Below are 24,510 nucleotides of genomic sequence, written 5' to 3' on the forward strand. Positions count from 1 at the left end.
CCACTCGAGTGCGCGACCCAAGACGTTTTACACTTGGCTAAAACTTTGTATAGCGTGCACAATAATGTTTAGAACAAGCACAGGACGATTTTTTCCCTACTAAAACTTGTATAACCCCCCAAATAAATAAATAAGTGTTGACACTTAACAGCTTCATACTGCCTTATGAAAACTGGTCTTAATATACACCACATGACCAAGTAGATATAGCCAATAAAATGTTTGCTGAAAGTTCTCTGAATGTTGCAAGAAGGTTTTTAGGAGATTATCGTGAGGATTAGAGCTGAAACAACACACAATCCGAGTTTCACAACTTTGCATTCCTGCCCGAGTTTCTCAGTGTTCCAGAATAAGCATATATTAATGGTCTATTGTGTCTTTATACTGTATGAATTAGAGCACATCTGAAAAACAAATGAAAAGAAACCAATTTAAAGTATTTTAATTATAGATTTTAATCAGAGGTACGGTTTATCAGTTAAAAACTACAAATTGTGAGCCTGAAAACACGAGACAAAAAAAACGTCTTTTATTAAACACAGAACAGGTCTATGGGGTTTGGCAATACCCAATCACAGCCGAGTTTGCTTGTAAACACATGCACGTGAAAGACTGTGACGTCAGTACATTTAGAACTTACCTCATTCGTGTTCAACAATGGATGATACAAGACTGAATGTGGAGGTGGAGAAGCACAAAGTGCTGTATTGTTTACCTTCTAGATGCAAATGTGGTCCTCCTCCTCATGTAAATAAGATTTCACGATGATCAAGTTTGTAATACTAATCAATGACCCACTCCTGATAACCATTTTATAAGTTATATACAATTAAATTATGTACTCACCCTACTAACATAGAAATCACAGCAGTGGCGTAGATTCCATGGGGGGATGGGTGGTACCCCCATAATCAAAACAAGCAAGTACATTTAATTACAGTTACTTCTGATATAACTGTGTTAAATACTTTATAGACTATATAGAACAATTCTATGTAAAAGAATAGTGAATTTAAAATCAAAATGTAACGTCCAATTTTAAAATATATGTTTTCTAATTTAACGCTGCACCCTTAAATTCTTTGATGAAAAATTTATTTGATTTTATATGATTTATTTGAAAGATTAAAAGAACAGTTTCAGTGTCTATACTTGTATTTTTCATCTGGTTGAGGTTGATAAGGGTTTAAGAAATAATTAGTAATAAGTAATGCAATTACTTCTCAGTCAAAGTAATTAGTACAGTAATCTAATTACAATGTAGAAGATGTAATTAGTAGTTAGTATCTAATTACTTTTTTAGAGTAACTTACTCAACACTCAACAAAGGCTGATGAATTGATGACAATTGTTATGCCATTCCTGAGATAGTTGCGGTGCTTCTTATATCTTCTATATTGATTCATATACATTTCTTTGAAGGATTGTAAATGATTATCTTTCTTCCTCGCTCCACAAATGTGTGCTCCATTATCTCGTTGGCCTAAAAACTACTTTCTAATTGACATCCACACAGAAGCCAACGCCGGTCAATAAATAGTCCATTACAGTGGAAAATAAGGAATATTGCATGAGACATACAGGCTTTAACTGTCAATATCGTATTGACGTACTGGTGCATGGGCACCAAATACAAAACAAATACATATACGTTTCAGTTGACATTTGTTTAAGATCATTTCTATTTCAGTTTCAGCCTTTATAAATCCCGATTTGTTCCTCAATATTAACCTAGGATAAAATCCATGGAATTTATGATTGAATATCACATACAAGTAAGCACTATAATCAAATGGTTTGGTTCAAATATTCAATATCTCTCAAACAATGATAAAACACCAGCAAGGATGACCACATCTCCTATCATGTATCATGAAAGATGAACGAGGTAATGAGACTATATTATGGGCGGAGAGACACGTGTAGCTCCGCCCTATTTATAGCCCCACCTCATTTTGCAGGCTGCAGCATACACGTCGAGTCTGCAGTTATGCTGTTAAACTGACGCTATGCTCAAGTCATCCTGCACATTGCATAATACACATTTTAGTTTGGATAGGCTCCGACAATCCTGTGACCGGATAAGTGGGTATATAGAAAAGGATGGTTGGTTAGAATTGGAATAAGGGGTTGTAGGTGGAATATGTATAGTATATGTGGCCATCTAGTGACTGGTATATGGAATTACATTAGATTCCCCTCAAAGTATGTACGCAAAAAATATTAAGCGTTCATTGGGAAAAATAGATCCATATATGCAACATGATATCAAGCGTCAGTGTTTTATTGACAATATTATATAAATATAACCACTTTTGAAAGATAACAGCTGTTGAAGCACAAAATTATAGTTACTGTCACCTCGCGATTGTCGTCATATTGCCGCCTTTTTTCATTATTGGCGCGAGCTGGCGGTAACTAGCATACAGTAGCCTATACACCAAGATCAGCTAAATTTGAAGAATTTACGGTTAAAATTGTACTCCTTAACTGTGAGTTTTCATTAATTGCATGTAATCATGCAAGCCCGTCCATCTAAGTGAAGGTAAGCAGATAAAATCTTCCTTTTAGTTAAATGTGAACATTTTCTGATTCTGTGAAAATGTTCATCTGCTAGGCTAATTGTATTTTATGATAACGCGGTTATTAGGAAACCATGGATTTCACTCAGAGATAGAAGCTTTAATAAAAAAACACACCCAAGGACAGGAAATGTTCAAAATAAATAAACTATATTCAGTAAGGTTTGCTTGAGCTCTAACAGCTACATCATTATTTTTTCTTCTTGATACACAATACACATCATGCCATGTTCTTCAAAACACATCTCCTCTCCAACATTTAGTTGTGTTTAGATTGTTTTTCCTACTTTCATATACATTAATTAAAACAGAACAAAAACAAACATAAAAACTTAAATATTACTTTCTAGTGAATTATTACAGTATTTCATAGAGATTAATGTCACATAATTTTTTTCATTTCTGACATCAAGTCAGTTGATATTTGAAGGAATATAACAGGCAGAGAGAGAAATGGTCACAGATACAGATAAAAGTGCACAAAAACAAGGCAGAGAACAAGACCAATTTGGGTCGGACGTAAACAACACAGAAACCTGTGAGGACAAGACAGAGATTCATAACAAGAAAAGTAATAACTTTTGTTCAAAGTTGTAACAAGCTTTTCTTTCTTTTTTTTTTTTTTGGTCAAAAGGTCTTCCTCACTTCTAATTGTACCCCAACATGAGAAAGATGAATTTCATCATTATATTATTGAGAATAGGATGAAAAAATACCGGTAAGTAAAATAAAATAAAAAAGCCAGAAAAAGAAACGTATGATATTAATGTAAACATTGACAATGATAACAGCTCATGCGTACAAACATGTACATCATGCTTTTTGCACATTAGAGGCACATATACCAAAAAAACAGCAGAGAGCTTTACATTTACAGTAATGAAAACAGTCCAACAGCTGGTTGACATCAGAACAACATCACCACCAGAACATACACAGATCAGCCACAACATTAAAACCACCTGCCTAATATTGTGTAGGTCCACTTCGTGCTGCCAAAATAGTGCCAATCCGCGCATCTCAGAATAGCATTCAGAGATGATATTCTTCTCACCACGATTGTACAGAGCGGTTATCTGAGTTACCGTAGACTTTGTCAGTTCGAACCAGTCTGGCCATTCTCTGTTGACCTCTCTCATCAACAAGGTGTTTCCATCCACAGAACTGCCGCCCAATGGATTTTGTTTTTTAATTTTTGTAAATCAGAGACTGTTTTGTATGAAAAAAGTGATCACTGAGATCACATTTTCCCTCATTCTGATGGTTGATATGAACATTAACTTAAGCTTTTTATTTTATGCACTGCACTGCTGCCACACAATTGCTTGGATGATTGTTGGTGCCAGGTGGCTGGTTTGAGTATTTCTGTAACTGTTGATCTCCTGGGATTTTCACACACAACAGTCTCTAGAATTTACTCAGAATGGTGCCAAAAATAAAAAAACATCCATTGGGCGGCAGTTCTGTGAATGGAAATACCTTGTTGATGAGAGAGGTCAAGCGAGAATGGCCAGACTGGTTTGAACTAACAAAGTCTACGGTAACTCAGATAACCGCTCTGTACAATTGTGGTGAGAAGAAAATCATCTTGCGAGTTGGCACTGTTTTGGTGGCATGAGGGGGACCTACACAATATTAGGCAGGCGGTTTTAATGTTGTGGCTGTCTATTGGTGTACAAAAGACGTGTAGCAGAGAACACCAAAAACAAAACAGTTACAGCTCTAATGTAAATTACTAAATTATCACTAGATATTTGTTGAAGACAAAGTCTTTCTAAATAAATAAATAAATAAAATAATAAAATAGCCTTTGACTTTGGCCCAGTGCACGAGAAACTGTTTCACAGGGAAATGTTAGATAGCTAGATAGATAGATAGATAGATAGATAGATAGATAGATAGATAGATAGATAGATAGATAGATAGATAGATAGATAGATGATCTAAAGATTCTGGAAAAAGTTGACAAAATCATTAATTTAACGACTATTAAGGTTATCATCAATTTCAGTACACTTGGAAATAGAAAAATCACCTACTGAAAATGTCACAAAGTCATATTCCAAAAGGTTTTACAAAGCTTTCAACATTACCAGAGTCATAAAAACAGTAAACATCTGTCATTCAGGGCAATAGGTGATATCTCACAGACTCCAGCATAATTTCTAGAGTAGGTATCGCTGGAGAATGTTATAAGAACATTGACGATTAAACAAAGAAACAATGTGGATTTTCACAAAATCGCTCCACCCCTCTAACGCCAGACACTTCTTGTCATTTTCAGATTTATTGCACTTTGTCTTTGCAGTGTTAAGAACAAGCCCACATATATTAAAAAACCCTTAAAGGGACAGTTCACCCAAAAATTATAATTCTCTCATGATTGACTCACCTTTGAGCCATCCCAGATGTGTATGACATTTCTTCTTCAGCAGAACCAAAGTGACATTTCAGCCCTTTTTGTCCATACAATGCCAGTAAACAGCTATTTTGCAGTTTGAAGTGACTTAACTCTCGCGTGACGTTTGTTCCTCTGTTGTATATAAATCGCGTGCTTCCAACATCTTGCATGAACCCGCCTTTGCGCTTATGTCAATTATGCATCGACTGCTGGAGGAAGCGATTTTTTAAAAGTTAACGAAGTTTTAATTATAGATTTATTTTTTAAACAAACCTATCAGTTTGCTTCAGAAGACGCTCATTGACTGACTTGAGTCGTTTGGATTACTTTTATGCTGCCTAAATATGCCTTTTGTTCCGTCAAATAGCCAGCAGTGTGATGGCACCCATTTACTTGCAATATATTGACAAACAGAGCTGAAAAGTGCTTATAAAAATCTTCACTTCGGTTCTGATGAAGAATGAAAGTCATACACATCTGGGATGGCTTAAAGGTGAGTAAATCATATGGGAATTTTTATTTTCTGGTGAACTAAATATTACTTAAGGGTTTAATAAAACGCCAGTGCATGCCTAACATCGCATGCAATGCAAGGGGATGGTAGCATATTGCACATTTGGTCTCAATCATTTTGGTTTCTGTTGAAAACATGAACATTAACACAATACAGTTACAACGTCAATTAAATAATGTCTCTTAAGGCAATAATTGGGTGAAACGGGAAACAAAAGACTGTTACGAGATTCATGATTCTGATATTCTAGGATTTACCCCCATTCTTTAGGTTTTAGATATCGAGATAAGTATGAAAATCTCATAAAAAAAGGTAATAAAATTCAAATTTAAAAATGTTATACTGATGCTTTGTCTATCTAATGATTTAACAGTCTGTTTATGTCGGTTAAGGTTAGAGAATGTCTGATGGTGTAAGTTGAGCATGTAAAAAACTCAAATGTACGCTTCATTCTTGCCCATCAAAACCACATGCCTGCCAACATCTAATTGCTCTCTGCTGAATTGTAAACAAAGGTGCAAACAGTTAACGTGAAAACACGAAAATGTGCCGCAAAGCAATTAAATGTTGTGGTAATCCTTTTCGGCAATGCGTGTCACGTCTCAAAAATGACGAAAATAAATTAAACAGATCATGGTACCATTTTTATCACAAAACATTCTTGAAAAGAACAAGACATCCTGTCTTATTAATAATTAATTTACCTTATTAGGAACTGACAAAAATGTAAAAATTTCCGATATGCAACACAGGCAGCAGAATCTGTCTTCCAATGTAAATTAGCATACTTTAGTCCCTTTTAGGAACGAACATTGTAAACTTCACATGAGCATTCATGCATGTCTTTAGAGTCAAAGCATGCCATTATAGTTCTGCCAATATGTACTCCATGCATTTCAATTGACTAGACCACAGACAAAAGTCCAGCCGTGAAGTATAGCAGAAGAAAACAGGTTGTACCAGAAGAACGACACACCACACAGCTTTATACAAACATCTACACACCAGACAGATGAATTGACAAGTTAAAAACATTTAGAATCCCATTAACATACATACATACATTATATTCACACAATCCTGAGTGCTCTACAAGTAAACAATGTTTTATTGTGACTGTGAGGGACAAGCTTTCAGATTTAGGCATGACAAGGACCTATCAGCTTTCAGCCCCACGTATAATAAGTCTGTCATGGACTAATTAGCTTCCATATTAACTCCTAATAGCTTTGTAAAGAATCAATCCATTCATATTTCCATAGATCGTTAATTTGTTCATCAACAAGAATCCAGAGTAAGGTTTACACAATGTCAAGAGAAACTGTACAGGGATGGTTTGGAGGTGAATTTCATGGCAAGAACATCTCCAGGTCATATTTCACCCAAAATTTTTTTTTAATAATAGACATTATAGGACTACTTCGTATAAAGAAAGAAAAGGCTCATTGTTTTAGGCCAAATAAAGTTTTTGCATTGTGACATTATTTTCATAAAACATTCATTGCAATTTCAATAAGAATACCTCCCCCCACCCCAAAAAATCATAATATCATAATGCAAATAAATAAATGAATAAATCCCATTATCATTACTGGAAAGTGGAAAATCTATTATTTAGATTGCAACATATATATATATATATATATATATATATACACATCATGGTAGTATTTGATGTATTGCCTTTAGTCGATGCTGATTAAAAATAATATTAATAGTAAAATCACCTACAAATAATCATTGTATTAATAAGAATATCCATTAAAATAATTGGAATTACAAAAAAATAAACTTTTGGATGCAATATGATGAGAATTTAGGTGGAAAATGTCATGAAAATAATATCGTAATGCTGAAATATGAATGCTCCTAAATAGGCTTTTTTTGGGGGGTGTAAAATGTGACTTGGACACGTTTTTTTGTGAGATTCATCCTTTGACTGTAGTGTTTTGTAATGAGAACTGTAAGTCACTGGATCAATAAATGAAAGTGTACACACTTCAATTCTTGCACAGTAATAAAGTTTACAATCAAATTATTTTCCTTCCTAATAAACTGCTAGTCACACTGCTAGTTCGTTTGAATGAGAATGAACCCCATTAAGCCACTTCCAGCAAAGATGGAGACATCTTTTATTTCTAATATACTTTAAATAGCAGTAGGTGGTGCTTTGTATAATACTGCTGTGGTCACATACTAAAGAGAGTTTTACATATTTCCCAATAGGCCATTGTACAGTCTCAGAGTGTGAGATATGGAAACGACAGTCAGTGTTTTACTGTGGACTCTTTATAGCAACACTTTTAAAAGTGGACAGAGATAGAGTTCCATTGTCTCCATTGGCAACAGGCAGCGTGGAATGAATTTTGCAATGATGACTGAGAAGTGTTCCAATTCAAGAGATCAAAGTCATCATTGTGATGTCATAAAGAGAAGTGTTCCATTTCAGGAGATCCAAGGCATTGTTATGTCATAAACAGGAGAATTCTATTGGGATGTGGAATGTTTTTGTTGTTGTTGTTGTTGTTGTTGTTTAGTTACAGAGAAGTGTAGAGTGCGCATTCATGGAAAGTTAGGCAATATATCATATTTGAACATGATTTCTAGTCTAAATGAGTCTCAACATTTAATTAAGTTTACCAATTTTCTTTTCAATCACTTAATACTTTTCAACTTTTCTGTCCATTAGCCCCTCAATCCCATTCTAGGCTTAATGCAGGTGCACACTGTGTGATTTTTGCAGCAGTTTTGCCATCCAAGACAAATTTTAGAGATTTATCATTGTAGGTTAAAATCAGCAGTCTTAGTTTGCTTTGTGTATCATGTTCAACGATTAATTGCTTTTGTAATGAGCCTTAGCCCTCAACTGATTTTTGGTAATGACAATATTTATGCAACAAAAGATCTTATTTAGCATTCTCTAAATAAGGTATTCTTAACATAATGGGTCTCATTCATGAAACACAAGCAGAAAGAATGTTTGTGTTAATCATTCGTAAAGCCAGTCTGACGATTCATTAAAGTTTTTGTATTTTAAAAACTTCAGTTGGTACGAAGAAAATGTATACTGCTCCTGACCATGTGTAAATTGTGCGTAAGTGTTGTGCGCATGACTGTTTACGTTTCCAAGTCAAATGCAACAAATAAAACAAGGATTACTAAATAAATTTATATTCGGTTTTCTTGCGTTGTCTGATTTTTTTAGTAAGCTAATTTTTGGTAGGTATCAGCAGATTTGTGCGCATGTAAATTTGCTCATTGCCAAAGTCAGTGCAACAAGGGCTTGCTTCGATTTGCACGGTACTATTTCAATTTCATGTGTCAATAAGGACACATGACACTGTTTCAGTGCTGTCAATCATGACCAAAGTTAGGTCAAATGTATATTGTGCAATCCGACAAAGATGATGTGAGATAGAAGAGGATGATGTAGCAAATCTAAGTCTTTCTTAGCTTTTACCCAAGATCTCACAAGAGTCATATTGTATATTGACAGGCAACACTCGTAAAGAAAAGAAAAAATCACATAGTGTACACCCGGCTTACAGAAGAAGTACTGGAACACCTTTGACAACTTTGTAGTGTTTGATATAGCCTACAAAGTCCGGCAAATACTACTGATCTGTTATGTTATGCAGCATTTTTTTTTAAAGCATTGAGCTGCACACCTCAAACTTCACCATCATAAAAGTTTGTCAGTTTGTTCTAAAGAAACCTTATGTCTTTATTCTGATTTATTGTGTCGTTTATCCATACAAAGTCCTGTAATGTAACAATGTATTAAATGTCAATTCAGCCCATGAGCTTGAGAGGCAAAAAGATAAATATGTGACTATTTTACAGCAATGCCCTCTCTTTTGTTTTAGTACATTACTCTCCCTTTTGGCCTACTTTGCTACATGCTTTGCTTTATGTTTTCATAAGCTCCTCTGTCCAGCACTCCTTGTTTTATCTCTGTTCCACCTTTGGTCCTGAACCAACCCCTCATTGTTTCTACTGGGGTTCTTGGTCACTTCAAGTCGAATGATCTTGTAAAAGGGCATTCTGCGATTCATTAATTGTGTAAAGATTTGTGTCTGTGTTTGTGTGTACTTCGCTTATGAAACGTTTACAGCAAAACTAAAACCCTCACACGCTTCCAGCTTCAAAATAACCCTAAATTTGTTTGGAAATATCAGTGTGTTATGCAGCAAGTGTTTTCTGTAGTTGCGACTTGCATTTCTCCTCTGAGTGGTTTTCAGAAGCCCTCAATATGGCAATAGGCCTCTAGGCTGGAGAAGAGAATATAGAGGAACCACAGACCCAGAAAGAGGAGGGTAGTGAGGAGGCGTGAGACACGTGGTCCGCCCAGCTCTCCGCCGATAGAAGGTCGACGCCGGAAGAGCAGTACCCCCATGCAGATGAATGCAAAAATAGTGAACAGGGTGACGGAGAAGGCAAGTGACCCAGGGTCCACATAAAATCGCTTGCCCTTGATGGCCCAGTAGACTGCCGCTACGGACCAAGCCACACCAATACCCAGGAAAACATTAACGGCATTGCTGCCAGTGACATTTCCGATGGATGCATCTGCATACTGATCTTGAGTAGCAGCGACTTTACTGGCGAATGTGTCTGAAAAAATGGAGATAGGGAAGATCAGAAAATATAGAGATTAGTGGTCAACTGATATTTTAAAATGTAATGTAAAATAAATAGTCATTTAATGTATTTTGTAATACATTTACTATTAGTGTCTGCAATACAGCAAGGATTTTTAAACTGGTGTCTGGGGGCCACAAGGGGGCATTTGTGGGTCTTGAGAAAATTGTAAAGAAAATGTAACTAAACTTTTTTTTTTAAGTAAAAAATATGTTTAGCATGTTCATTTTTAAGACAGTTTTACCAAATTAGACATTATTACCATTTCATTGTTTGTTCTAAAGACTGGTCGAAAATAATGTGATTAATTTTGATTAGCCTATAAAATTCTATAAAAGGTACATTGTCAATTTAATACAAAGTAAATATTTTCCAGATAATATTTTAATTAAATTTAATATGTTTTGGCTTTAGTTTTATAGTGTCAATATTAAAGAAAATTATTTAACTTTGCATGTATCATGTTTTAGTTATAATGTCATGATATATATTGTTGTGAAATAGTAAAATGGTCTTTAAAGCTGAAAATACTCCATAAAGCTGCCTTTATATTTTAGGAATGGGGTCCCTGCAAGGGGATCATAATTTGTTGGGGTCCGTGGCATCAAAAATTTAAAAACCCCTGGATTACAGTACCAGTCAAAAGTTTGTACACACCAACTCATTCTATATTATTACAATTTTCCACATTTTAAAATAATAGTAAAGCCATAAAACTATAAAAATATAATACATGGAAGTATAGGAATTATGTAGTGATTAAATGTTGTCATATGAAGGCACAATTGTAATTAATCTACAAAACTAATGTCAAACATTTAAGAACAAGCATTTAGATAAAATTGTATTATGAGAAATGTAAATGTAAATTCAGTCAAGTGTGTTCAAGCGTTTGTCTGATAGTGTATGTATGGACCATTGCCCACTATGGTGTCTAGATATTAATATAAAAACCTGCATCAATCAACCACTAATAGAGATCATTATACATCAAGCAAAAGTCTGGTACACACCTGGAATAGAGGTGCCCAGAGCCACAAACACCACCGCAGTGACTGTGTCACGCAGGCCTACAGTGCAACCGAAGTGAGACGCCACATCCCCAATGATTGCAGTAAGGATCCCAATTCCAGTAATGGACACGATGAAGCAGGCCCAACCATTCCAGTATTCCGTGGGCGGAACGAACGCAAACAGAACCTTCCAGAAGACTGTCAGGAAATGCATGATGTAATCATAGCAGGATGGAAGACGTTCCTCGCGACCCTCCTCATCATCTTCATCCCCATCACCTGAGAATGACACACTTCCATTGCATCTCAAGACACAAACAAGTCTCCTCGAATTTTCATGACTAACACAGACAGATGGATTTCTTTCTCATTTAAAACTGGTATTTTGGAATCGTATAACTGGAATCTTATTTTTCTTGCACAAAAAGACTACAAATAAGTGTTTTAATTGTACACACATGCGCACACTTACAAACAAGTTAAAAAGGTTTGTTAGACAGACCTGCACTGACGGTCACAGCCTCAACAAATTGCTCTCTCCAAGAATGAGTGCCGATGACCAGCGCCAGGTTAGTCTTCTTGATCAATTTATCAACGGTACTCTGAAACACAACAGATCACATACTGCTGTCGCTGTCATCATGACAAACCTAGTGAGCTCGAGAACTGTTCTTCTAGCACCACTGATCTGATAAATAACACTTAAAAAAAAATAATATATATATATATTTTCTGAATTAAAAGGTAATTTTCCAATGAGAATTTAATCAGCCTATAAACCTTTACTGCCATTGACAACCATGAGCAGTTGAGAGACTCTTAATACATATTTTTTTCCCCTGTTAATCATTAATTATTAAGCCCAAAAGGAAGCAAGCCTCCCACACTATGCATAACCCAAAGAATGCACAGTGGAAATGATGTATACATCGCAAATCCACAATGATGTATATAGCCCTAAATAGGTTTCAAACCACTCCGATCTCCAGTCCAGCGCACCTGCAACTGCGCCATAATGCTACAAGGTTGATAGGTGCTCAAGTGACATAACAAGCGGAGAGTCAGCACACAAAATCATTGCTTAGATGCTGTTGTTCCTGCAGGATTGTATAGGGGGAAACATATTTTACAATTTCTCTTCAGCATTGTCTGAAGACTTAGGGTAAGGAAGCAATGATACATAAATGTTTTTGTTTAAATTGACTAAATGGTTTAGACCACATTGTGGTGTTGACTCTGAACTGTTCCGAATCCTCAGGACATGTTGTTAATGCTTCCCAAGTTTCGTTTTAGTGCGACAAAGAGTTGAAAATGTGTAATGGCGGATAGGACCTTTGAAAAATTGGTATTGTTGGTCTTTGCATGACCCAAGAAATCCAAATGGAGCTCAATCTTAATTTTAGGCCTAATTCAAATGTTATAAGCATAAATGTCAATGTTTTAGATTTTTTGACCAATAGGTGGAGCTGTCACTAAACTTGGCATGTACCCTCAGATCATGGTCCTAATGAAGACATTTTGTTTTGATTAACCAAAGTGTTTATGAGATACAGCCTAACATCTGGTCTTGCTTTGACATAATTCACTTTGTTAGAGGCTGGACAACATTTGTAGTAGCAGAAAATAATTTTGTGCGGCGCTTGACGCTGGCGTTGAACGGAGCGTTGACGTCTCGACTCAACTCAACTTCTGTGACATGCGCTTTACAATAATGAAAGAACATTGTTGAAACTCAAAATTATTATTATTTGTCTATTATTGTGGTCTTTTCTGATAAAAAGTCATGCTCAGCTGTTTAAATAGGCTACTGTAGGAAAATGATCCCATAGATCTGCTTTGTGTTTATAATTCTTATACTGAAGTCAGAATATTTGTAGCCATGCAAGATTTAATAAAAGAGACCAGGACGTTATTGAAACTCCCTATTATTAGATTATTATTGTTGTATTTTTGGATGAAAAATAATGCTCAGACTGAAGGAAAACTATAGATCTCTTGGTAGATGTTCGTGGACCTTACCTTTTCCACCCAAAATGAGCTTGCATCCCTGTAATTTGTTTTTGGCATTGCAAGAACAAATCTACAAATTTGAAAAGAAGCAAATTTGTTGTTTTTTCATTACCCATTTAGCGCTCTTGCCACCAGTGACCGCACACAGCGTAGCCTACCTATGGGACTTGTTTTTTGTGTGTTTTTTTTGCATAGCTGAATTTCAAACATTACAAGTAAACACGCTACTAAGACGGACAGAAAACATAGTCAAGTTCTTGAAAAGGAAAAATATTGAGGATGGTTAGCCTATGTGGGATAGTGGTGTGCCGTAGAATATTTTAGTGTTAAAAAGTTTGCCGTGGCACAAAAAAGGTTGGGAAACACTGAGCTATATCAACGATGGACATGCATTTTTCATGCCGGGTACCACATGACCTATATATAGAGCTCTGTAATGCCTCCACTGAACGCTGTACTAGAGTGCAGTTCAGCATGCATGATTGCACCGTATGGCCACATGTCAAGCTTTTTCTAAGGCTAGAGAACAGATGGAGTAAGTAATTTTTTCAGCCTTTTATCAATATTGAATATATTTATATTTTCTTTGAAATGGCCTTCAATGATTTCAATGATCATTTTATCAAATTAGATTCAAAATCAAGAAAAGAAAGACAAATGCAGTAAAATAGCAGTTACTGTTAATCAAGGCATGCCATTACCACATTGCTGTTTGTTTGCGCATCCTGACTAGCTGACAAAACAACATTGTCTCAAACAATGACATGAATTTGGGGTGGTATTTTTTGTTTGTGCAACCAACAAAAGGGGGGGTGGGGGTGTTCCACATCCAATGTTGCTCCGTGGACACCATTCTTGCACATTATAAGAGCTCCCGGTATGCAAGATTAGCTACCAGTACTGTGACACCAGTGCCAGTATTAGCACACTTCGAGCATTATTCCGATGTAAATTTGGTAATTATAGATTGTTTATTAATAAAAGTCTGTGCTATTTGGCCACCGCAATAAACATCACGCTATTATCGCTCAAGGAAAGCAGGCGGTAAACTGCATTTTATTCAAAGGATATGTTTGTTTTGATTTTCTATCGATCATGGCAGTAAAAATTCATCATGATCTCCAGATGCGCTGTGTATTCAGGCACATTTTTGGCATGTATAAGAGATGATTCAGGTGTTTGGATCACAGTAGTAAAGTGATGCTCTACAGCCCAGATTGTGGTAGTCTGCTGCATATTCCACTAAATAAATGGTAAATGGTCTGCACTTATATAGCGCCTTTTTAAGCCTTAACGTCATTCAAAGCGCTTTACACTGCGTCTCATTCACCCATTCACACACCAATGGCGGCAGAGCTGCTATGTAAGGTGCTAGCCTGCCATTGGGAGCAACTTGGGGTTCAGTGTCTTGCCCAAGGACACTTCGGCATGTGGAGTCTTGTGGGCTAGGATTCGAACCACCAACCCTGCGATTAGTGGCAGACCCGCTCTACCAACTGAGCCACAGCCGCCCAAATAGCGCTCAGAACCGACCCGCAACATCATAATCACACATACAAAATGTGTTCAGAACAGATTTTGTACATGTGTTTGCACCGTAGCCTGGTCTGATTCCTTTAGTGAATCTGCCGCTATTCCAGCGCAGACAGCACATGCAAATAAACAGCATTTGACCAGCTGCAATCCACTCGTAGTTGGGTTTGGTAACGCAAGGGTTGCAGAAATCCACACTTTAAATTTAAAGGCTAATTAAAATGCGTATTTCACAAGTTTGCTGGTATATATACTCCTGGAGTGTATTAAGGTAAATGTATTTGGCGTGCTGCCTAAAGCGGAGGGGCTCTACCACAGGACAGGGCTTGAGCTCTGAGATTGAAGACTGAATTCTCTCAATAGGATTTACTGATTTCAGATGCAATACCTTAAATTCGTAAGACTCCTCGATCACAACCTCCAGTCGACTATGCTCCCCCAGAATGGGTTTCCCCATCTCTGCTATCTTCCTTGCCTCCTCCTCTTCTGCACTCAGCTGTCCCTCTGGATCCTCTGAGAGAGACAGACGACACAGGAAGAGAAGCAGACAGAAGAGACAGGATGAGAAATAACAGGCAGGAAATAAAGGGCATACCCCTTACCTATCAATCAGAAAATGAACAGCTCAACCAATCGATAAGACACCATGAATGTCACAACACACTTACACACAAATGAAACAGCTCAGTTTTTAAATCAAGCTTTGAGTGATGTTCTGGATGTAAGTAATGCCTTAGTGCCAGATTGTGGATTTTAACAGGCTTATTTGGCATAACTAAGAATTACCTAGAAAGTTTGAGCTCTTTTCATGTGAAGACACATTACCTCTTTGAAATGTCCAAATATTTCCAGATTTGTGGCAACTGAACTGACTGATTTCATGTTAGAAAGTAAATGGCGTCTTTTAAAGATGTTTGAAAAGTATTTTACTTTACTGCCTTGGTGAACTACTCCTTATACATTTCTTTTCAGATGTGCTTACTGTAACTGAGAGCCTTTTATGGGCTTTAAAAAAAGTACTGTAATTTTTTCCCAAGCATTTAAAGAAAAATTCAGTTTTAAGAAGTCCTGAAGCATATCAGTTTCACTCCAACTCAAAAGATCTGCTCCGTTTGTCAAGGTCTGTTCACTTTGTTGATTTCTTTTAAGTGTTTTGAACTTCTCTCTTTTTATGACGAGTGTCTGATCCCTCTCTTAAGATCGTAACCGCATCCCTCACGGGTTCAGAAAAGCTTTTAGCACCTTCTCTCCTCTCAGCTCTGACCACTGGAGTGTTTAAATGAGAGTTAGTATGGACACAAGATAGAGGTGAATCACAGGTTTATCTGAGGCCTTACCTTGGTTCAGCAGCAGGGCTGCATGGTGTAAGGAGGGACAAGAGAGATGGAGTTAGTGCTGGAGATGAGTTCACTCCATTAATAAACACACACACACACACACACACACACACGCGCCGCACACACACACCTCTAGATGAATCCCATTGATATATGTATCGGAACCCTCTTGTGCTGTGTTTAAAGGCCAAAGTATACTTGCGCTCGCTAATGACTGTACTAAAGAGTATCACAAAACAGTTGTAATGCACATGCATCGAATGCGTCCATATAAGCTTGCGGTCAAAAAACGATACTTTGAAAGGCTAAACACTCAACAGTGCACATGGATTAGCTTGTGAAAACAACTAAGTAAAGCCTTTATTCAGAAGGCCTTTCCAATGTCCTTAGAAATGTGAAACAGAAAGTCACTTGATGTTGGACTTCTGATTTAGAAAATCAGCAGCAGGAAATCCCATTAAAATAAATAGAATAAAAAGGTTGTATGGAAATTAGTACCAAAATGTGCATGGCTTAGTGACTCAAATGTTTATGTGGCTTAATGGAGGATTTGGCTTTCTGAGCCAGTAAGTGGCCACTTGAGGAAGACCGTTTTGTGTTTCTTAGGAAATTGTTATTAGCTGACAACATTTACCAGCCAATGGAAAAACCCTGACTGCACCAAGACTGCACCATTCTATCTGTATGGCATCATGCAGACATGGCGGCACCCACAGAGGTATATCTAATTTATCATCAAATGTAATTGTAAACAATCAATTTTAAGCAAATTAAACACGTCAATGAGTCCTACATTACCTAGTCTCAGCCTCAAGATGGCCCACCCATGGAACAATAAACAGTCCATGCATTATCCATCTGATGCATATTGCAAACAAAACTTGAAAATGCATTCCCAATCTAATAAATCCTAATCTGATTGGCTGGTTTGATGGAACTTCTGTGAGTAAAAGCACACAAACAGCCTTGTTATGTCTAAAATAGTCTGTACTGAGGTTTTGTTCGCTGTACTTAGACTACACATTTTTCTGCGCCGTCGCTCATGGATACTGCCTCACCTTTTATTTTTTAATTAGAACTGTCAAAATCAAGCTGTTAACATGCAATTAATGAAAAATGTTTAACGTGTTTTTTTTTTCCTTCTTAATTACGATTAATGCATTTATACATTTTTCATTAGATTCTGACATTTTATTCAACTCCGTGTGAGTGCTGAACACATTGGAATAGTGCAGAAACTTTGCGCTGTGTCCGGGGTCATTACACATCTCAAACAGTCAAACAACAGTGATTCCATGTCAATGATCAAGTGATGGAGAAAGGACTTCTTAACCGTAATGTTTTGTACAAAACAAACCCAGATGGGACTTCTGATAAGCTGCATTCACACAACCCACTGGAGTGAAGCATCAGTATTTCCCTGGTGTCGCGTTCCAGACAATTCGGATGAAGTATATTTACGAGGACATTCCAGAGCTAAAAGCAAAATGAGATGTTTTCTGCAAGCGATTTTCAATTTAATTTCAAAGTGGCAAATCATGTGAATGCAGCTTCACAATTGCTGTAGCAAAGTGGATAGCCACTATTAATATTGTGGAGGTTGAGGGTTAAAGAGATTTAATGCCCATTGCAATGAAAATGCAAACTACAGGGACAAGATATTTCTATTAGTTAACCTCTCAAGTACTGTAGACTTTGGGACACATTTAACGTTCCTTGAATTGGTGCTATTTTAGTGCATTTCTATCTTTATACTGTGGAATACTTTGTTTTGCAAATGTTCATAAACATTATTGTTGCTTATTGTTTTCTTTTCTAAGAAGGAACTGAATGCATTTTGACAGAGAAGACATATATTGTCACATTTCAGCACTTAAATATATTAATCAATTGACAGCACTATTTTAAATACATTTCTTTCTCACTGCAGTTTTTTCTTATGGTAATAAATTATCTCAAATAACCCCGCTCCTAAACAGCATGTAATGACAAAACCAACTTGTGATTGATTGCCTTGCGTGTCAGTTACCACATGTAAACATTTGTATAATGATATACTTTGTTGATAATCGTAAACCTGGAAAACAAACACTTAAACTGACATTTTGTTTCTTTATACAGTATGTACTTTTCTGAGCCTTGTACAACACAATGCTTCATGGTCAAAGCTGGCCAAGTCAAGTAGGAATCTCCTATATCCAACTTTGATGGAAAGTAGCTCGAACACATGCACCAAATGAATGGCCAAAACCCCATGAAAAAAACGTATCAAGCTAAACACTAGTGTTTACAGGGAAACTTCAACATTTAAACACATTCTGTACACGCACCTGATATTCCTCTCTTCAGCCAGCGAGGTTCCTCGAGAACGATGAAGAAGTTTTCATGTTTCTCGTACTCTTCATCATCAATGATCCTCACCTGGAGGGTCTGACTGCACACACACACACACACACAAGTAATCAGGTATTCTGGTGGTGACTTTAAAGTCTGACATTGATAACTGTGACAAGTGGCATAAAATTGCGACTAAATATGAGAGTGTGAGAGTTGAAACTGTATAATCACACTCACTCACACTGACACACACACACACACACACACACACACACACACACACACACACACACACACACACACACACACTTATAAATACTTAATGCTGCTCCTCTGGGGTCACAAACAGCAGTGCTCCACCCTGACATGAAATCACATTAAAAGAGCTCACGCACAAACACACACAAGTATAGGCACAAAAACATTATCACACAAATCACGGCAAATGTCAGCATTTACATCACTTCAAAGGGTGGCATGTCAATATTTTATCATATTTAAATTAATACACACATCCATACACACACGCCCTGTCTCACACACTATACATCTCACAAAAAAAATGCTAATGCTTTGTAAGAATGATAAATTGCTCTTAGAAATGGCTCTGTATAGTTTTTTTAACTACCAATATGGAGTGTACAATTACCTATATGCAGAACAGATTTTTAATTATTGTATATTTATATATATACAGTATATAACTATATATTATATATTATGTTTATATATATATACACACTATATATTTTTGACATTATATAGTTGATTTTTAACTATATATATATTTATGTTTATATATATATATATATATATATATATATATATATATATATATATATATATATATATATATATATATATATATATATATATATATACAGGTCTCTCTCTGATTGTTATGGTGTTGGATTTACCACAACTGACTGACAGAGACACACAGGAAAAGCGTAATGTTTAGTGCTCATGAATAATGTAGAGCTCTCTCTAATACAGGAAAGTGAGAAAAGACTCCAGACAGTATGGAAGAGAGCATCTGCTGATTAACTTGCTGACACTAGACACACAAGCATTACTATTTCTGTGGTTCTTACTTGGAGTTACAGATTTGAACAAACCACTAACCCGTACTAAACTTTGATGCATAACTTGCCCCACACCTTTTGTTCTGCATTCATGAATGACACCCCATACCATGTGATTTATTGATAAAAAGTGTGCTATTACTTTTCAATTGGGTTTATGATTTTTACCTGGTGGACAAAAAAACGGTTGAAAAACAAAAATCCCTTAGACTTACATTGAATGACAAAGCCACTCAGAATACCCAAGCTTCCACTTAACAACACACTAGAAACCACTCAGAAAACCTTAGCAACCACATAGCATAACCTTGACAACCACCCACAACACCCTAGTGGCTTTTTGCAAGCACCAGTTATTTCATACAAACACTCACGTTGTCTGGTCATTGGTGAATTCCAGTTCTCCATGTGTGTCCTCGAAATCAACCCCTCCCCCCTGGGCTGTTCCAGACTCCGTGTGGTATGGAATGATGACAGTTCCACGGGCGCCGGAGTTCCGGACCACCGTCACTTCCATAGTTCCCACGCTCTCGCTCACTCGCAACAGACGGTCTGTAAAAGTGAAGATCCCTGCATGGTCGTCATCCAGGATGGTGACTGTGGCCATCAGTGGTTCCACCAGCCGAGCCTTTGGACCATGCTCCGTGTCGTCACTCTCAAACATACCCTCCGCATCACCGACACGCAGATTCAGCAAACGCACAAAGAAATGTTCATCCTCCTCAAAGATTTCATCATCGATGATGCCCACCTAAACATCGAAACAGTTACAAACTTTCAAAGTTTAAAATCTATTTACTTTTTAAATATTCAATCCTGGTCTTATTTTCTGCAATTCATCAGTCTTTGTTATTTCAAAGATAAATACATATGATTTTGTAATCTTTCGTCCAAATGTAACACTTGCTCAACCTCTGAAAAGACTTTCCTTTTTGTCTTACATCACCAAGGCCATTTAAGTTTCAATTAATGGGTGCCACCGGTGTTCAAGTCGTCCACATATGACTGCAAACTTTGGTATTGTACGCCCACTTTTTATGATCACGATTGATATAATCAAGTCCCTAAAAACTATTTTGCAACATGTTTCCAAAATACTTCTACATTTGTACTTCTAATTGCACCCTGTCTTCAATAGAGCACAATAGTTTGGTTCCAGAAGTAAAAATCCCATTCATTTTCTCCATAGTGAAATTGATTATTAACAATAACTTATAAACCTTTAAAGACAGACCTACTGTGAGCTCCGAGGTTGTTAAACGATGGTATATGCTTTTGAAGCCATCAGTCTGTGTTATTTCAACTTGATCACCTTTAATAGCATGATTTGTTCTAAATAAGTACACAAACTATTATTCACAAGGGAAAATATTTACCAATTAGCAAATTGCAGCAAACAACGCATGCAAAAACAGCTCAGCAGCAACCGCGCACACCCATGATGCGCTGTGAATGACGCAAACAATTCCGTCTGAACATTTTGGAATAAACTTAAAATGTATTGTTTTCCTACTTATAATCAACAACTTTAAATAGTTTTAGATTTTTCAATTGTTTTTATTAGATTATGTCAATCACAATGCTTCATGGGATTGTAGTTCATTCCCTCATGAAAGGCGTTATGTACACAGTCATTTTCCTTTGTCTTTTTATCCGATTTTCCAAGTAAAGTTTGTAATGTTATGATTCACCTTGGGGCTGGTTGGTTGGGTTCATTTTATAAAATCCTTATGGGAAAAAATGATTGGGAGAAATACTTCAGAAACCAAGATGACTGAAAAAGTGGACAGACACTGTAGCGCTCTATTGTTTAAAAAGCTGTTTTTCCCGCCCCCAAACTCACACAATTGACATTTTAGTCTATTCAAAGAAGCAGATGAATGTTCTAAAAAAAAAACACAATGTCACAGTGTTTACTTCAGGGGAATCAACCTACAAATGTCTTCCTTGTAGCTATGTCTTCACATTAAGCTAGGATACCAGAACATTTTTAACATTGAAAACAATTACACCACCTTGAAACTTACAAAGACATATGGGGCCCTATTTTAAGAGTGCTACGTCTTAAGCCCAGTGCTATGCAATACTGTACATCATATATGCAAAGTCAGTGGGCATGGCCATGAAGTTTTGATATTTTCCTGCAAGTATGCACTAAGTCTAGGTGCAAGTGGGTTGGTGAAACTGTGCGTGCAAAGCGCTAATGGGCTGGGTCAAGTCTAATTTAATTCTGAGGTTCTTTTTCGTTTACTTCATCATCTGCATCCTATTATAAATTTCATGTCAAGCAACTTCGATATAAATGAAGACAGCCCATTCATAAGAATTTGGTAGTGTAAATGGGCTGTATCCAATGCATCCCCTGCTCTATCAGCTGCGCTGCACTGGACCGTGATGTATGTGTCGTATGTTCTCTGTCAGCCTCTCCGGGACAGTTAGCTCTCATCCTGCTCGCTCGTGTCTCACCTGCTTGACATATACTTTTCTTCCCTCCCATTGTTAGTTTTGTAATATATATTTATTAGATATTTCTCTGTTTAATGTTTTATTTTTGTACAGCGTCTTTGAGCTTTGGAAAGGCGCTATACAAAATAAATGTATTATTATAGCTATTGATGGTAAATGGTCTGCACTTATATAGCACCTTTTTAAGCCTTAACAGTATTCAAAGCACTTTACACTGCGTCTCATTCACCCATACACACAGGCATTTATACACCAATGGCAACAGAGATGCTATGTAAGGTGCTAGCCTGCCATTGGGAGCGACTTGGGGTTCAGTGTCTTCCCCAAGAACACTTCAGCATATAGAGTCATGTGGGCCAGGATTCGAACCACCAACCCTGCGATTAGTGGCTGACCCGCTCTACCAACTGAGCCACAGCCGCTTGTAGTGATCGTGGCTAATATTAAAAGTGATCGATAGCTCTTTGATATTATATGCTCATGGAATCCCAAAACTGCAAATGCAGGAACTGATTTTAGACTTTGCACCGGAAAAAAATGTGGTTCTTAAATGTCTAAGCGCAATGACCAATTTCTTAGGAAAATAGCAAACTGCGCTTTGTGCCACTTTATTAACATAAAACACACCCATAGATAGCACAAACACCCACGGCCACTTGTGCTTTGCGCTGGCATAAACATTTTGCTCAGAATAAGCACTCTCCAGGAAAATTGGATGAGACGTAGTGCACGGTCGTTGTGCTTAGAGCTGCAACTTGCATGGGCACGAAAATAGAGCCCAAAGTTTAATTTCAATATAGCTCAGAATATAACCCTTCAACAAAAAGTGCTTGGTAATCAGACAAGCACATCAGTCAGAGTCCAGACTTATCAGATAAGTGCATCTGTCAGTTTGATTCCTTCTCACTCTGTCTTCATGGCAAAGATACTGTCCATCATTTGTCACTCAACCGAATTCAGACAGTACGGCTACTGTTGCTATGGATACACGGTCCTATCTATCTCAGTGGAGTGGAGGTTTGTCTACAAAGGAGTTTATTACATGAAAGAAAGAAGAGTTTTTGTTCTTCTGGAAGCTACTTCTATGTAAAAATGTATAAAATATGGTTCCCTGTGGCGTATCAGTTCAGAAAACATCTGTGTTAATAAACACTGAACAATAAGTACAAACAGATTAAACTCTTCTTAGATTAGGCTTCTTCTGTGTCCTGGAAGATGTTTTCACTAGGGGCTGCACGACTACTGAGTTTTAATAGTTGACTAGTTGAGCCCATTCTTCGAGTCAAATTTGACTAGTCGTGATGTCGACCCTCCCCCACATACACAACCTCCTCGATGTCATTTCCAACAGACGCTGTTCTTTGAATCACATGGATAGCAACCAGTCGACTTTAGGCTGACAGTGACGACTACATTAAAGGTGACTAACCTATGCAACCCTTAGTTTTTACTTGCTGAATTCAAGAAAAAGTAGTCAAAGTCTACATGAAATAGCATTCGTAACCGAGTTTACTTCCGTAATGTGACGTACTTCCAAGTGAAAGAATATTCAACAAGAAAAAAACTGTAGGATGAGACTTGATTTCAAATTTAGTTTTTTTTCTTCTTTTTTTTTTTCGGAAATTGACTGGATTGTGAAATACAACTGTACTCTAAAACAATGCTTAGAAAACTATTTTACTGATAGGTAACATAATTTAACATGAGTTCAAATGATTTGACATTAATTGTATTTTCTTGATAAATTATTTCTGTCCAAATACCCAAGTATCCATGTGTCAGAACTGACCAGCTAAGACAAGGTAGAAAACTAGCTACCACCTCAAAGACTGGGTGTGAATTAGCGTGTTCGCAAGTTCACCAAACAAAATGTGTGTGTGGTCCATCAAATGAGCTTACTGATCAAGCAGATTCCCGTTGAGATTACCTTTTTTTCCCCAGCTACAGAATTTCGCCATAAAAAGGAAAATGTGACCAAGCCTGGTCTAAACTGGTTTAAACTGGATTTTCACCTCACCTTAATCTCTTTTCTGGTTTCTCCTGGTTTGAACACCAGCGTTCCTTCACAGTATTCGTAATCTGAGCCTGCGTTGGCCGTACCGTCTTCTGTACAGTAGTCGATGTAGAACGTGCTCTCTCCAAAACCTCCTCGACACACCACGGCTATTGCGATTGTGCCGCAGTTCTCCATGCACTGTATGTGTGTGCGTTCGAAGGAAATGTGACTGCAGACGGCCAGGTCGTCCTCTTCTGAAGCCTCGTCACCGCCCACCACGGCAGCACGGCGAGCATGATCAGCTGCATGTTTCTTCAACACGTTACCAGCTCCGATCATCATGCGTGTGGCCTGGATGCGGTAAAAGGCACGACTTTTCTGTTGATGGAGAAGGGCATAGTAGTTGGCCAACTCCACCAGTTGATCCAATTCCTTATCTGGATATTTCTGCTTTAGATCCTTCAGGATACGGATTCCCTGTAACCAAAACATTGAAGAGTCAAGACGTATAAATTCTGGGCTATTTTTTGCTAATGCATGTTGCTAGTGCAATGACATTTTTTTCTCTCAGCCTAATTGCATTTCAAGCCCACAT

The 24,510-nt window shown here is 37.1% G+C and overlaps 1 protein-coding gene across 1 annotated transcript in view; it reads right to left on the bottom strand.

Moving 5' to 3' along the window:
* Nucleotides 1-9,106: 9,106 nt before the first annotated feature.
* LOC127629964 (sodium/calcium exchanger 2-like) overlaps nt 9,107-24,510 on the bottom strand; it is a 109,322-nt gene continuing 93,918 nt past the window's right edge. The window contains exons 6-12 of the mRNA XM_052107302.1: nt 23,937-24,392; nt 19,828-20,204; nt 18,362-18,465; nt 15,083-15,207; nt 11,654-11,753; nt 11,152-11,430; nt 9,107-10,111 (exon numbers count right to left, since the gene is read on the bottom strand). Of these exons, the coding sequence (XP_051963262.1) occupies nt 9,735-10,111; nt 11,152-11,430; nt 11,654-11,753; nt 15,083-15,207; nt 18,362-18,465; nt 19,828-20,204; nt 23,937-24,392 (1,818 nt within the window). The 3' untranslated portion in view covers nt 9,107-9,734. The remainder of the gene's footprint in view (nt 10,112-11,151; nt 11,431-11,653; nt 11,754-15,082; nt 15,208-18,361; nt 18,466-19,827; nt 20,205-23,936; nt 24,393-24,510) is intronic.

The sequence above is a fragment of the Xyrauchen texanus genome, chromosome 36 (genome assembly GCF_025860055.1).
Source record: "Xyrauchen texanus isolate HMW12.3.18 chromosome 36, RBS_HiC_50CHRs, whole genome shotgun sequence".
Classification (NCBI taxonomy): domain Eukaryota; kingdom Metazoa; phylum Chordata; class Actinopteri; order Cypriniformes; family Catostomidae; genus Xyrauchen; species Xyrauchen texanus.